The 14,918-nt window shown below is 31.3% G+C and overlaps 1 protein-coding gene across 1 annotated transcript in view; it reads left to right on the forward strand.

Annotated features, from left to right (window-relative positions):
- Positions 1 to 153: 153 nt before the first annotated feature.
- Positions 154 to 14,918, forward strand: part of LOC130903643 (myosin-VIIa) — a 53,718-nt gene continuing 38,953 nt past the window's right edge. Inside the window, exons 1-2 of the mRNA XM_057815871.1 lie at positions 154 to 403; positions 9,743 to 9,849. Coding sequence (XP_057671854.1) covers positions 376 to 403; positions 9,743 to 9,849 — 135 coding nt within the window. The 5' untranslated portion in view covers positions 154 to 375. The remainder of the gene's footprint in view (positions 404 to 9,742; positions 9,850 to 14,918) is intronic.

Below are 14,918 nucleotides of genomic sequence, written 5' to 3' on the forward strand. Positions count from 1 at the left end.
ATTTTAATCTGAAGATTGTAATAACTATATGATTATGTATTTATAATAATCACAGGTATATCCAAAATAAACGTCCTGTAAGTGAACAGTAGACACTACCAAACTTTTCCCTTCTAACCTAAATTTATGCACCCAACAATACACCATCTGTTCGTTCGATTCTACGGACCAGGTTGCAAACACGAAGTTCCAAGTTATTTGTAATTGGGATGTCGAGTAAATAATCTTTGGGTGTCAGTCAGTTATCGCTCTTGTGTGTATCCGTACTTATTTTCTGTTTCTACTCGTGGACTATGAACTAGCTATGTAGTTTTGTTTTTAGACAATTCATGAATGAAAATTTACCTTAGAATGTTCTTGGAATAAATATTAAACATGGTCGAACTCGATTTTTCCTCCACGGGTAAGTTTTTATGTAGAAACAATTATTTGCTACCACCCTTAAGTGAGAGAACCTATTATTGATATTTGCATGCTTCGGCTGCTAGCAAAATTGGTGTGTGGATTGATATAATTTTGTCATTATAAACATTTAGTTTGACTAAAACTAGATATTTTTTAAATTTTATAGATATGTCGCATCCATCTGGTGACAAATAGGCATTGGTCTTACACATCCATTCATTTGTTCGACAGTAACAATTTGGTACGAAATTACTAAAAAATAGTTCAGAGCAAAACTTGATTCCTATTACTAAATAGCTTAGAATATTATAATATCCCGAATAGACACTTAAATTGTTGTGTATTTCTAAAAATTTCTAGAAAATAGTAGTAAAAAATCGAGAGCTCTTTGAAAAGTTATTTTATTATTAATCTGTTAATTGATATGGGATATGTTTTTTAAGTTATCTACAAAGTAACTTGAACCTCTTATTTTATATCTTTGATCTTCTGTGTATTTTTTTTAATCATTCGCCCTTTTAGTTTCATTATTAGTCATTTTTGGTGACACATAAACGTTCTACTCAATTTTATGAAGTCTTTCACGGTAGTGGAGTGGTTTTTTATTTTTTCTCATTATTATTATCTTTCTGTTTGCTTATTGTTTGATAATAAATATTAGCGGTGGAATGCATTATATAGTGTGATTTTTAGAGTTATTCGCCTCATATTATAATTATATCAAGAGCATCTACTTGGTCTATTTGTTTAATTATTGATGGAAACACTGTTCGTTTCTATAGTCATCTAATGTCGCCTTGAGTTGACTGTAAATTCTTAAAATTCTATGAACTATTTCTGATTCATCATCTTTGTTAGTGCCTCTGAAAGTCTTTCAAAAATGTGATTCATACTTATTGTAGTAGAAAGTTTAAATTACTCATTCACTAACGGAATAAATATTGAACAGCTAAACAAATATTGTGGTAGGTAAGTGTTTAATTACTTATTGTGTAACAAGTTTATAAAGAGTTTTAATTTAAGGTATTAAACAACTCATTGATGTAATAATCAGAAAGATTTCGATTTATTTCTTTAATTACAAATATATACAGTATGGTGCAAATGAAAGGAATAAATCCGTTATTTCGTCAAACAACGACTTAAGGGGAAAACCTGAAACCCGTCAATTTTTATTTTTATACTGATTATACGTAATTGCTAAAATTTTTAAATGGAAATGTGGGTGTTGTAATACATTATTTATAAGGTATTTTTAATATCTATTCAACCGTATGCCTGGATAAATGATTTTTGTATTTTTCTAAAAAATTAATAAACTTTTATTATTACAATAAATTGGGTAATTATACACTTTCACGGTCACCTGGTTTTTTGGCTCTAGAAAATCGAAAAATGGATGGATTTTAATGATCTTGGTCTCAAAATGTTCCATTTTACGGCGGATTTATAAAAAAAAATACGAAAATTAAAAAAAATAAATATTTTTTACAGTTTCGAGACTTTAAATGCAAAAAAAATGACTTTCTACATATAATCCTTCGTAACTGTTTCTGACGTCGTGGAATCAAGTTCGAATATTTTTTTTCGCAATTTACATAAAAAAATGAATATTTTGAAAATAAAAAGTTTTTCTACTATTTAAGGTTTAAAACTATTAAAAACCGCAAATTCAGCCACTACCCCCGTGTTTTTCATAAATTCGTCGTAAAATGGAACATTTTGAGACCAAAATTATAAAATTTATCTATTTTTCAATTTTTAATGGTCCAAAAACTATTAACATTGAAGAATATAGTACGAAACTATTCACGAAAATTGATTGTTTTTCATCGATTTCATTTTAAGCTATAAAAATTGAAAAAATCATTCTTTTTGGATTTTTTTTAATTGTTTATTAATTTATGTAGAATACAAAAAAAAATATAAGAACTTTATCTGATAATGAGATAATTTTTTGTAAAGGATTATTTTGCAAAACCGTTTTTTTTACGATTTAAAACAGTAAAAATATGAGAAATTTTCATTCCAGTTATTTCTACTAATTTTTTTTATAAATCCGCCGTAAAATGGAACATTTTGAGACCAAGATCATTAAAATCCATCCATTTTTCGATTTTCTAGAGCCAAAAAACCAGGTGACCGTGAAAGTGTATAATTACCATAAATTGTATTATCCATTTAAATACAACGAAACCCAAATTAAATACTTCAATTGTTTACCAGCTAAAATACAATGATAAAGACATGTCTCGAACTTTCTCCATAACTTCCGGAGCTATTCATGGAACCTCAATAAGTATCCTTTCTTTGAGTTCAATGATATTTTGTTGTCTATCTTTGTCAAAATTATCAGTACTGGGCTATTAAAAATATGACCATACTTTTTCGAAGAAACCGACAGGTCCTCGATATCTAGAATTTCTTCAAAACTTTTTGATCCTTGTATTGAACTGGCTAGATAGGTCGAAGAGGAACAATAGGATGGCTACTTAAGTCAACTGATTTGACTCCTATTGATTTATTTTTATGCAGATACTTGAAAAGTGTAACAATATAGATCACGAAATATCTTTGATCCTAAAAAAAGTATAGGTATTGAGGTTACACAAATAACTCCGGAAGTTATAGAGAAAGTTCGAGAAGAGTTCGCGACACGTCTTTCTCATTGTACTTTAGATGAAGGGAAACAATTGAAGTCTTTAGTTTAGTTTTCGATGTATTTAATGAATAATATATTCTATTAATAATTCTTAAGATATCAATTACTCAGACGGGCTCCTTTATTTTTCCTTAAAGTCACTAGTTTACGTAATAACGAATTTATTCCTTTCATTTGCACCATACTGTATAATAGAATATAAAATACAATAATTTGTATTATAGATTTTGATCTCAAAACGAGTAATAGTAAGAATTAGAAAAAACTAGAAATAATGGAAATTAGGAAAAAGTAAGTTTGGGATAATTTGTCAATAATAGAGTAAAAAAAATATTAGGAGAAATAACGTTGAGAGAAATGGACTGAGAAGAATAGATAATTAAACTAGGAAAATCTGCTAATATGACACCTGAAAATAGAACAGTCCTCGAGTGATGTTATTGGATCATCCGATATATTTATCAGATGTTGCACTGCGTGACTTCTGTATTCAAAGTACCTACTACGAGTCTCATAATTTTTTTTATTGTTAGTTCTATGGAATATCCGAGAAACAGTTGAATTTATTGAAGAAGGCCAAAACTTGATAATCTCTTATCAAATATATGAATCTAAAAAAATCTGCAGATTTTAAGTTTTACCATCCATCGCTGTCGTAAAGACAAAAGATTTTTCAAATATTTATTTACTATGTTTATGAAGCGTTTTTTTCAATTCATTTGATCCACCCTGTATACACTCATAACGAGTATGTTTCAATGACCAACAATTCTTATTACTGAGTATGAATCAATTAAATTAGTAGTAAAAACGTTTTAATAGTATTTTTAAAAATTACAGCATTCAATATGTACAAATTTTACGTACTTTAAACAAATATAAATTTTGAAACGTAAATGTAAAAGCAAGATAAATCAAGTTTGAGGCTGTTGTAGCTCAAGACACTCAATCACCTGTTATCTAGTTTTTAAGATTAAAATTAAAGGTTGTGTCGTATAGCGTATAGCAGATGTTCGTGCGGCTCGTTCCCAAATAATCTTTCATTTTAATGCTGCCCTAAAGGTACTACTCATTATATTACAGTATGGTGTAACCGGTGAACAGCCACGTGTCTATTAACCAGTGGCGCGGTCAGATTTATTGATATGTAATCGAATCGTTTCTAGATTATCATAAACAAATATTTACTGTTAAGAATAACAATTAACTATATGTTTGATAATGTTATACCGAGATAAATCCTAAGGAACGGGATTAACATTTTTTATCGGTCATCTCTAACCAACAGCTTGACTCAAAATAAATAATATTTTTTGCTCACATACGCAAGAGTTCTGTTCAAATAACGATCGGGATAATCATTCTAATGCAATTCCTTATTCCTCTTCCCCAACGCCCTCCATTATTTAGATGCTAAATTTTATTTTTCTTCACTTCAGTTCTGCAAGCTATAAAATAAGCGAAAAGTATTTTACCGATACTTATAAAGACAACAAAGATTAAGAAATAAATACATATGAAAGGAAACCGGAAAGTAGAAACGAAATAAATGCAGAATAATAGAATTGATTAATAAAATTGATCATTATGTGAAATAACTAAAATAGAGAAAAACAGAAGAATAGAACACCTTGACAGAATAAAAATAAAAAGCACCGGCCACTGCAGGTTGAAAGAGCTTAAAATACGCGAGCTTTGCATGCATCCATGCCCAAATATTCGGTTTTACAGATGTCGAAAGTGGAGAACTTTCTACTAATAGCATTTATCAATGTCATGGGACTGTATCAAGAGCTGTTGCAAAACTGCCCAGCCTCGCTCTAATCAAGCCACAATAGATCTTACAGGTCTCAGGGATAGGGAGAGCAAGGTATGGGCTTGTTCAAGCGGGCCCGAACTGCTCACAAAGAAAGAAAAAACACCGATATACCATTCTCTATATCTCTTTACTCTATTCTGGTTGGATTGCCATGAAATCGAAGTTTCGAGAGGTGGGAATGGCAGGATTTTAATATTAAGTAAAGAGAGAAGAGAGTGATAAACCAATTATCTTTCTCAATCTTTCAATAGTACAGTTTCACTTACAAAGCGCTCTCTCTATGTTTAATACTAACTCTATGGTACAAACACCTTACATCTCAGTATAAGTTTCTAGTTAGCACATTTATATATTTGAGGCCTTTGCGCCTAGTGTTAATTTCATTTTAGTTCATTAATATTTTTCTAAAGATAATGGTGAAAGTTAGTGTACTTGTAACTAAACATGCATAACCTCAAACTCAAAATATGTTATTTGTGCTTAAGTTGTTAATTCTGAAAAATTAGAATTCCTCAATCCACCCAGTACAATGTATAAAAGCAACAAGTTTTGAAAGTTTCACTATTATATATTTTAACCAAACCATGAAATGAAGAACTCAAATAAGATATACTTTTTAATTGCTAAACTGAAAGCTGGACTACTTTCTTTAAAGTACTTTATGAGTCACTATCATTTATCTCTGAAGCTGAGAATTCTGAATGAATCAGTAAAACTTTGGAAATAGTTCAGACAGTCTCTAAATGATGTTATCTCTCAGCAGGTACCCACTCCCATCTCCCACACTAATGACTCGAGCTACGGCACAATAATTGAATTGCTGAAAATTGAGAACATTACAAACAGAGATATTGCTGTCAATAGAATTGATGACAACAAACGATAGATAACGAACTGAGTGAAATGTAAGCAGCTTATTATTTAGTGGTTGGATTACACACAAACAATTAACTGAATTATACAATAAGAGTGAAAAAATCACGGTTCATACAAATTTACTGCCCATCTACCAGTTTGAATTTCGCGAGAATTTATCATAAACTCAGCTGTTCCACTGAATTCCCGATCTACTCTTCGAATACCCTATTAGAATCCAAATCCATGATTATTACAATGGGGAGGGGTACATTGAGAACTGCTCGTGATATTTTGAAATTGCATGGTTTCCGCTGCATTTTTAGATTACAATCAGCTTAAGAAATGTTTTCCGAGACCAAAATGAAAAGTTTTCAAAACACATTGTTTACAGATGAATCTAAGTTTTGAATACGTCGTTAACATAATCCGTCCATTGTAACATATTGAGAAAATAAACACCTGAACACTGTTGTGCGAGCTCAATAATGTCAAAAAATAAACGTTTTGATGGGAATTTTAGAGAACTACATCATAAGTAGCTTTTGGATTGATGGAAATTCAACTGAAAATAAAAGAAGAAAAGCAAATGATCCATACAATTTTATATCTTCCTGTTTCAACTGTGAGGGTTTCATATTCACTTATTTGCAATAGAAACTCAGATATTCGTAATATAAGATTCAAATTTACCGCGTGGTATATTAAAAATTTAAGATAAAAAAAGTTTATTAGATTTTTTTACTAACCATATCTGTAACATCTTAACATTGAAATGCTTATGCTCCGTTACTTTTTTCCATCACCGTATATATAGTGCTCAAGTGGAAAAATTTGTTTATTTTTCATTTTGGCGTAAATTAAGGTTCTTAATACAAAATTTTGCTTGTTGCAGAGTCCCATAAAATAGTATAAATATCCAGTTTTTACTGCCTACCTCATTTCATAGTCAATTTTACTTCATATTTTTTTCTATTATTTGTCTTTTAGATAATATACGGTCTACTCTTGCAATCTCGTACTGCTCTGAAACCTACCAAGTATATATTGGTCTTCCTCTTGAATTTTACTGCACCGTGATAATCAGGAATGGAAATGTTATTCATATCATGTTCATTTTTACATATAATAGACAAATTTCAATATAATGAATATCCGGCGTTCATTTAAAAAATAATTTTAATAATCTACACCATTGGTTCTACCAGTGGAACATCTGCCGCCCGCTTTTAGATCTCTTATTTTCGTATTTATAACGCCTACCTTACGCATGCAGTTGTTCGACAAATGCAGGTAGTTTTTGCAGTAGCAAACTGCTGTAATCGTATCACAAAATATTTTAATATAAAAACATCAAGTCAACTCTATCGTACTATATTTTCAAAATTGTGTTGTTCTGTTGAGGAATATTGGATACGAGGGCTATTCAAAAACATTATGGATATAGGAAAAACCATGTATAAGAAAAAAAGATTGTTTACGTCAGAAAAAATGACTAAAATTGTACTTTTCTACACAGTTGCCAAATAAATTGAGGTGGTAATCATAGCGAAGGACAAGGTTTGATATTCATTCATTATAGAACTTAACCGCCTGCGATCTTAGCTATTCAATGACGCGCAGTCACAGCTACTTATGGTCGTCAAAGCACTGCATTGTTAGTTATATTTTGATTCATGGAAACAAGTGAAAAGTAAAAAATAGCATGAGGGATACCTTTTATTTAAATAAATTTAGGGGCTCTTGAATGCGGTTTGTCCTGCGAGGTCGGACATTGTCATCCATAGACAAATCAACTTTCGTTGTTATAAACGGTTGCGCAAATTTAATCACAGTACGTTCGAGCAAATAAAAACTTTCCCAAAAAATAGTTGGAATAATCTTCTTTGGTTACAAATTTTGCAAAATTTTCTTGTTTTTTGGAGGGGAATTTGTGTGCCCCACATTCCATAGACTGCATAAAGCAATAAAATGCTTTGAAATATTGTAAGCATTGAGCACAGCATTTATAAAATTATAATTGTACGGATATTTTGTGAAAAATCACAATTTTAGCGAATTATGATATTTTGAAGCTCTATTCTAATGCTAATTTTGTAAAAATCAGACGATTTTGTTGTAATGTTGGAAGATCTACAACTTTGATTTAAAAAAACACTATTTATAATTTTTTTTGCCCCAGACGGGGAAAGATTCCAAAAAAATTTGTGAAATATCTATCCCGGACACTTCAAAGTAACTTATATTAGAAATTCAAGTATTCTCTCCAGAATTCGCATTTGGGAACCCATTTTCTTGGACCACCATGTCTGTTGTAGGCATCAAGAAATATCAAAACTGCTCTCATTCGTTCACCTTTATAATGATATATAAACAAGTTTGGAACCATTTTAGTACCAAAATTGGGGTAGCCTAACTTTTGTTTGATGATTAAAAACAACAAAGTTTGGAAACAAGTGGAATATTAGACTAAAGCTCAGTTATTGTAGCATGGGTAAACTCACGAATCTTTTCTTCAATTTCCAGTTCGTCATTTACATTGCGCTCGCACTTCTCTTCTTTGTGAACGTTAATTCGTCCATTTTTAAACTGTATACATCATTTCCGGGAGGAATTTTAATTTCCGTTTACTTAACACACTTGCAAACATATAATGCATTACAGATCGCACCTCAAAACTGGTGGTATTTTCAAATGCGGCGTTGATTTTAAATTTGAATATCAAAAAAAAAATCGGGCAGCGTAGAAATGTCCCGCTTTGATGGCAGAATACTGAACATATATGAAATATGAATACATGGACTATTCTGCTGAATAATTAATCAATGTCAATTTAGTTATTCAACCTGTCGTTCTGGACTTCTCAAAATATATTAAAATTATTATTTTTGCTATTTTTTAGATAACATTAGTTTGATCAATCGAAAACGTTATTATTGAGTAATTTTATGAAAAGTGAAATTAATATTTTAAACTAAAAGATTGCTTAAACATATTTATAGAAAAAAAAAATAATAATAATGAACAAATAAATTCTACACAGCTGTATCTTATCTGCGAAGTACTTTCAGTTTGAATATTTCACCTAAAATATTTTATTACAAGTTTCTTACTAGTCTATCGATTGGAAACGTTAAAAAAATAGATATGACTGTATAGACAAATGATTACCCTTTGAAATGATATTTTACCTGACCTCTTACTTTATTTAACTTCAAAATCAGAAAACTAATCAAGAATCTCCTGCTTCATTTCAGGTAAATTCTCCATACTTCTTGTCGATGTCTGTATATATCATTTCAGAACTTTATTTGCTTTTAAGTTCTTTCTATCTTCATGTGCAACAAATATCATTTATTTTGAATAAGTGGGTACTACATATACGAAAGAAATTAATAGAAACTAATTCAACATTATTCTAAACTTACAATCGTAATCTGATATGCAGTACGAGTAATTTCCCAATATAGATTCTATTTATAATGTGTCGGAATACAGCAAAACAAGACAGAGCAGCTGTAGTTAGCGAGGATATTGATACAAATTTTTGTGAGCGGAGGCGGCTGGAGTACTAAACATCCACACTCTCGATTTATTGTATGTTAACGCCCCCACGCCCTGAAAATCCAGCACGGAGCGGAGCAATAGGGAAACGAGTCCATACTATCATACTCGTGTTCCCCTGTGCTGAGCCTAGATCGGGATTTAATCTATTCTTGTGTTAGTTTGTTTGCTTTGTTGCGTTATTTTATTATTTTGCCAAACACCACTGACTAATGTACACGATTTTTGGTCAGTTCAAAAATATTCAGTTACTAAATTAACTAAACTACTGCCATAGTCCGAAGTAGCCGTAACTTTCTGAATATCCCTCGTACTTTTAAGATCAACGAATATTTTCAGAAATTTTTCAAATATATTATCATTAGTTACTTCGACTTCATGGCATTCATTTGGATTTTTTATAAAAAATTTTCAAATGTCGTTTTTTATTGTTACAGGAACAGTTCCGGAAAATGGAGTTCCGGACATGACTTCTCTCACTGTTTTAGATGAGGAAGTTATCAACAAAAATCTTAAACTCCGATACGAAAACAACAAGATATATGTATCCTTTTTATAATTATTTTTTCAAATTTCTACATTTTCGTGAGAATTGATTTATCTTGCTCTGTGTGTATGGGAAAGTTTTTCTAAATTGCTTGGTTTTATGTGAATCTTCCAATTATAATGGCGAAGAAATGAATGCCGATGTTTCTGAAGAGTATTCCTGTCAAATTTTTAATTCCGTCATAAGTTTGGATAATTCCATCATTAAAGATCCTACCGTGGATGTACACAATCGTGAGATCAATTTGTGGCAGTAATTTGAGAAACTAATCTAAACATGACGAGAAACTATTTCTCGAAGATTTAAAGATTGACTTGTATATGTGCAACCGGGGCCTTGAAATCATGCCCAACCGCTGCACTAGTAATTCTAAATATTCTACATCTTTACATACTATCGGAAAGCGTGACGAAAAAAATGTCACTCAGAATGTTCAGAGAAGGAATCAACAAGGTCCTTTTTTCAAACAGAAATATATGCAATTGAAAAAATTGTCCAGTTCAACCTAGAAAAGAATTGGTGCAAACAGGAGATCATCATATAGTCATAAAATCCAGACTGGTTTGGGAATACATGGACAAGCTAAATTAGCTAGGTATGGAGAATAAAGTTAACCTTCAATGGATTCTGTGACTCAATGGAGTCTAGCGAAGCTAAAGTAGGGGCGGGTGAACCCTTTCGTGCTATCAGCTACAGAATAATAAAAAAAGATCTGGAAAAGTAGGTAGATAGGGGTAAAACCAGTTACTGGGACAATCTATAGATTATATAGATAAGCAAAGTCATTCCTGGGAAGCTATAACCAGAGAAGATCTGTTGAATGTATAAACAGGAGTCCTGTTGGGAAACTGTCGCTTTAATGGACATCTGAATTAGCGGAGAATTCAACGTACAGATTCTGTTGTGCAGAGGACGAAACCTGCTGGCGTATGAAATAGAAAACCAAGATATCTGGCAGCTAGAGCCATCCCACATTTTAAGTGGGGTGAGATTAATTGATCAGTTGTAAATACTGAGGTTCCTCAGTGTCGCAGCAAGAAAAAGGGACACGACGTACCCTTTGGGGCGCAATGTATAAGACACCCTACTTATACATAAAACGTCAAGGTTAACGAGAAAAATAACACACTGGTTAATACATACGGAAATTACAACTAACAGTGATATTTTGGAAAGAGACATTTTTTTCTTGGCTTATTATAAACATTAGTGAAATATCCAAGGAAATCGGATCCAACTTATTTGGGCATATCGCACCTCCGCTCCAATAGTGTCATAAGTCAAAAAATTTTTTATTGTACTATTGGTGCTAAAAAACTAATTGCAAATAATGTCATGTAAATAGTTACTATTACACTAACTTTGCCGGTTTTTAAATTTTTTCGAAAAGTGAAAAATGAAGTTGTGATTAATTTCAAATGCTTATTACTCAATAGTTTGTTTCTTTGGAGGTGTGATATGTGGCTCGTTGCAATACAATTAGATGATGTTAGACAAGTTCCGTTGCAATCTTTACTAAAAAGAACGGGATAAAGTTGGCAAAGAGCGATAGAACATGTTGAGATGTGTTAGCTTGACGATCTGATCTGAGGAAATCGTTTGGAACTGATGATGAATCAAGTGAGGATCACCTTGACTTATTAAAAATATCATTTTGTTGGGTGAGTTATTTGAATCGTTTTTATAAACTTTTATAAACCCATAATATATGAAATGGAGCTTAATTTATATTATTTAATTATTCATTGGTTTGACACTCACATAGATTTCATCTATATTATCAATATATTGTTACTGCTCACAGATTTATAAAAATAAAGTAGTCAAGCTAGAATATAAAGGGGTATGTGCGACTATATATTTATTTTATATACATTCTTATTGTTTTCTGTCAGGCTATTTGCTTCGTCCACTAAAAGGACTATAATAGTAAACATAAGTGGACGTACTCCATTAATTACCTTTCCTGGTAATAACCTTTTTTATTATGTTTTCAGTGTGTATGATCTGGCCAGAAAATGTATTCATTTGAAATATTAAAAAACTATGTAACTAACTGAATTATCCTGATACATAAAATGAGGCTAACGGTAGTTTACTGTAGGTAAATTTCACTAATAGTTGAAAAGACTGGTCCTCACTTATTTCAAAGGTAGTTAAATAAATACGTTATTTGCCCTTATTTTTATACTCTTGAAATGTTAAGTTTTAAATCTTTTCTGGCAAGTTTTAGATTAGCTTTATTAAATTTCGTATTGCGCTGATTTCATCATGGACCCGGAATTCTCATGTATAATACAAACATTCTGCCATTTTTTCTTTACCAAATAAGCAACTAATAATAGATTTTTTCGTCATCGAAAGGTCTAAACATAAACATACTGTTTGGCTTCAGATGTCGACAAGAACAGAATTAATCCACTAATCTCGAAACAATATTCCATTCTAAAAATATATGCAAAGTGAAATGAACTTTCGATAACACAATCTTTATTATAATGCCGATGGAATCTGTTCAAAGAAATTAAGATATCAGCATTCCGAAGGATTAGGTTTCAGAAGTTTACATTTTGTAAACATTTCTAAAGTAAATAGTGAAGAATATTTGTTTCAAGGTTTTGAAATATGAAACGACGTTCATGAATTTATATTTTTTAAGGATATTTAAAATTTCCTGAAACATATACAAGGTAGCCTACCTACATATCTGTCTGAAAACTTCCCAGCGACTTCTGTCGGCATGGGCGTCACTAATTCCCACGAACTCATTGTTAACATTGTTTTCTTTGGATTATCTATTAGAAGTTTTCGAAGTGTTTTCATTAAAATTCCTATGTTCTGTAAAAAAATTCCGATACCATAAAACATGATCGTGGTCGGTATAACGCTAGTCAAATGTATTTCAACTGAAAACGGATTTAGAATTTCACTAGGAATTAATAAGAAAATTTAATACGATTATTACAATTTAAAATGCATAGAGAGCTACAGGGCATGTAACGAGGACAACGTGCCGTTAAAAAGCGGCGTGCAAATGATTTAGTTATACTTTCAAAATCCGAAATAAATGTTTTTGGTTTAGAGTACAACAGGTTGAGATTTTTAAAAAAATGTTGTACAGGATTTCAAAACTTTTCAACTAAAATTACAAATCTTGATTGTATTAAAAGAATAAGTTACTATGCGTTAGGTCTCATAAATCAAATCCAAATCTTGAGTTTAATAGTGGTTAAAATGGGTGTTTAAGTTCCGGTTGTAATAATTGTGGAATTTTCGAATGTTGCCTTTCGAACTACTTATGACTAATACACCAACCATTTACTTTATTGATAATTCTTCAGGGTCGGCTCCACCTATACAGTAAATACAAATTCATACTTTTGCTGAATTATGAAAAAATACGTATTCAGTTACACAGGATTATTCATGAATCTAGAATCTATATGAACAAATGTAGAATATACACCAATGAAGCAAGAATCTATATAATTGAATTGGAGGAATTGAAATAGGTAGGTAATTTGTTCCGAATCGCTTAGGATTTCTTTGCAGTTAGGTTTAAGCTGAAAATGTTGTCATTTACCGACATATCTGGCATTCAATCAAATTTGCTTGATGATTTCCATTCCGAGTCCGTTCAGGCGTTCTACCCAACCGATTTGCTTAATTTTTTTTTCAATGGAAGGTATTGATGCACAGATCAGCCATCAACCATCGGATTTCATCTAATTTTCACCATTCTCAAGTTATACTCAAATGCAATTTCCCCCTGTACATTACAAATGGGAGTTTTTCACATACACACGTTCTATCCTCAATATATCAGGCTCTATTCAAGATAGAGACTTCGTTTTGGTTTAAGAACACTTGCTGAAACACCTTCTTTCTTTTGAGTTTTTCAACACTTAAATCGGTTGAGTTGGAGAGGAGCTAGGCGCGGACATTCAATGTGGAGTTATGGATTTTTGTAGATTTTTGGCAATTTTTCTACATTCAAAGATCTATATCTCAGGTTCTAATATAGCTAGAGAGTTCGTTTTGGTTTAAGAACACTCGCTGAAACACCTTCTTTCTTTTGAGTTTTTGAACAATTAAATCGGTTGAGTTGGAGAGGAGCTAGGCGCGGACATTCAATGTGGAGTTATTATGGATTTTTGTAGGTTTTTGGCAATTTTTCTACATTCAAAGATCTATATCCCAGGTTCTACAGAGTCCGTTCTTTTCTATTATAATCGCCGGGTAAAAGCTAGTCGTTTCCTAAAATTGTTTATAATTACTTTTGAAAAATTTCAAAATTTTTAATATCTTTAAACCCTTCTAATATTATTCTAAACGTTTACTTGGACTTGAAACGTAACTAGTGCTGGAAATAGTCGCCTCAGAAATGCTTTTTTTTTAAATATAGATTTTTTAGAGAAGCGTAGAACATAAAAAAATGAAAATTTTGAATAACAATTTGTTAAGTCGATTAAAAACCATACGACTCTGTTTTTCTGAAATTCCTGTCGCTTTTTATGATCGATAGTGACACTGACATTCTACCTACAAAATATAAATCGATAACGGACCAATTTAAATCTAAAAGCTTCCCATTGTCAACATGTTAATCGAACATTGATCGTTTAAGGACAAGAAAAAACCAAACTAACCTTCTTAATTTGGTATAAAAATACATTTTTATTAGCTGATAAAAGTATAAACCATTGTCGAAATTGATATTTCGAACGTTTTTTTGTATAGGTTTAGTTAATAGTTCCACTAAATTTCCGCAAACGTTGGTATAAAGTTGTTGTATGAAGTTGGGGAAATTTAAAATAGATTTTGAATTGAATATGCTTGTTATTAAATGTACTCAGAACAATTTCTATATTAAAAAACTGTCGATATCATTTTCCATAATAACTGCTAAACTTTGAGAAGCAATAAAACTACTTCATGAAACAACTCTGTTCCTAAACCCTCCATTGAAAAGTGTACAGCAATCCGATGAGCACGTGGGGATTATTGTATAATCATTTGCCGGAACTCTTCATTTTTTCATGTTTCAATTTGCTTATTTACAATTT

Source organism: Diorhabda carinulata, chromosome 1 (genome assembly GCF_026250575.1).
Source record: "Diorhabda carinulata isolate Delta chromosome 1, icDioCari1.1, whole genome shotgun sequence".
NCBI classification, from domain to species: domain Eukaryota; kingdom Metazoa; phylum Arthropoda; class Insecta; order Coleoptera; family Chrysomelidae; genus Diorhabda; species Diorhabda carinulata.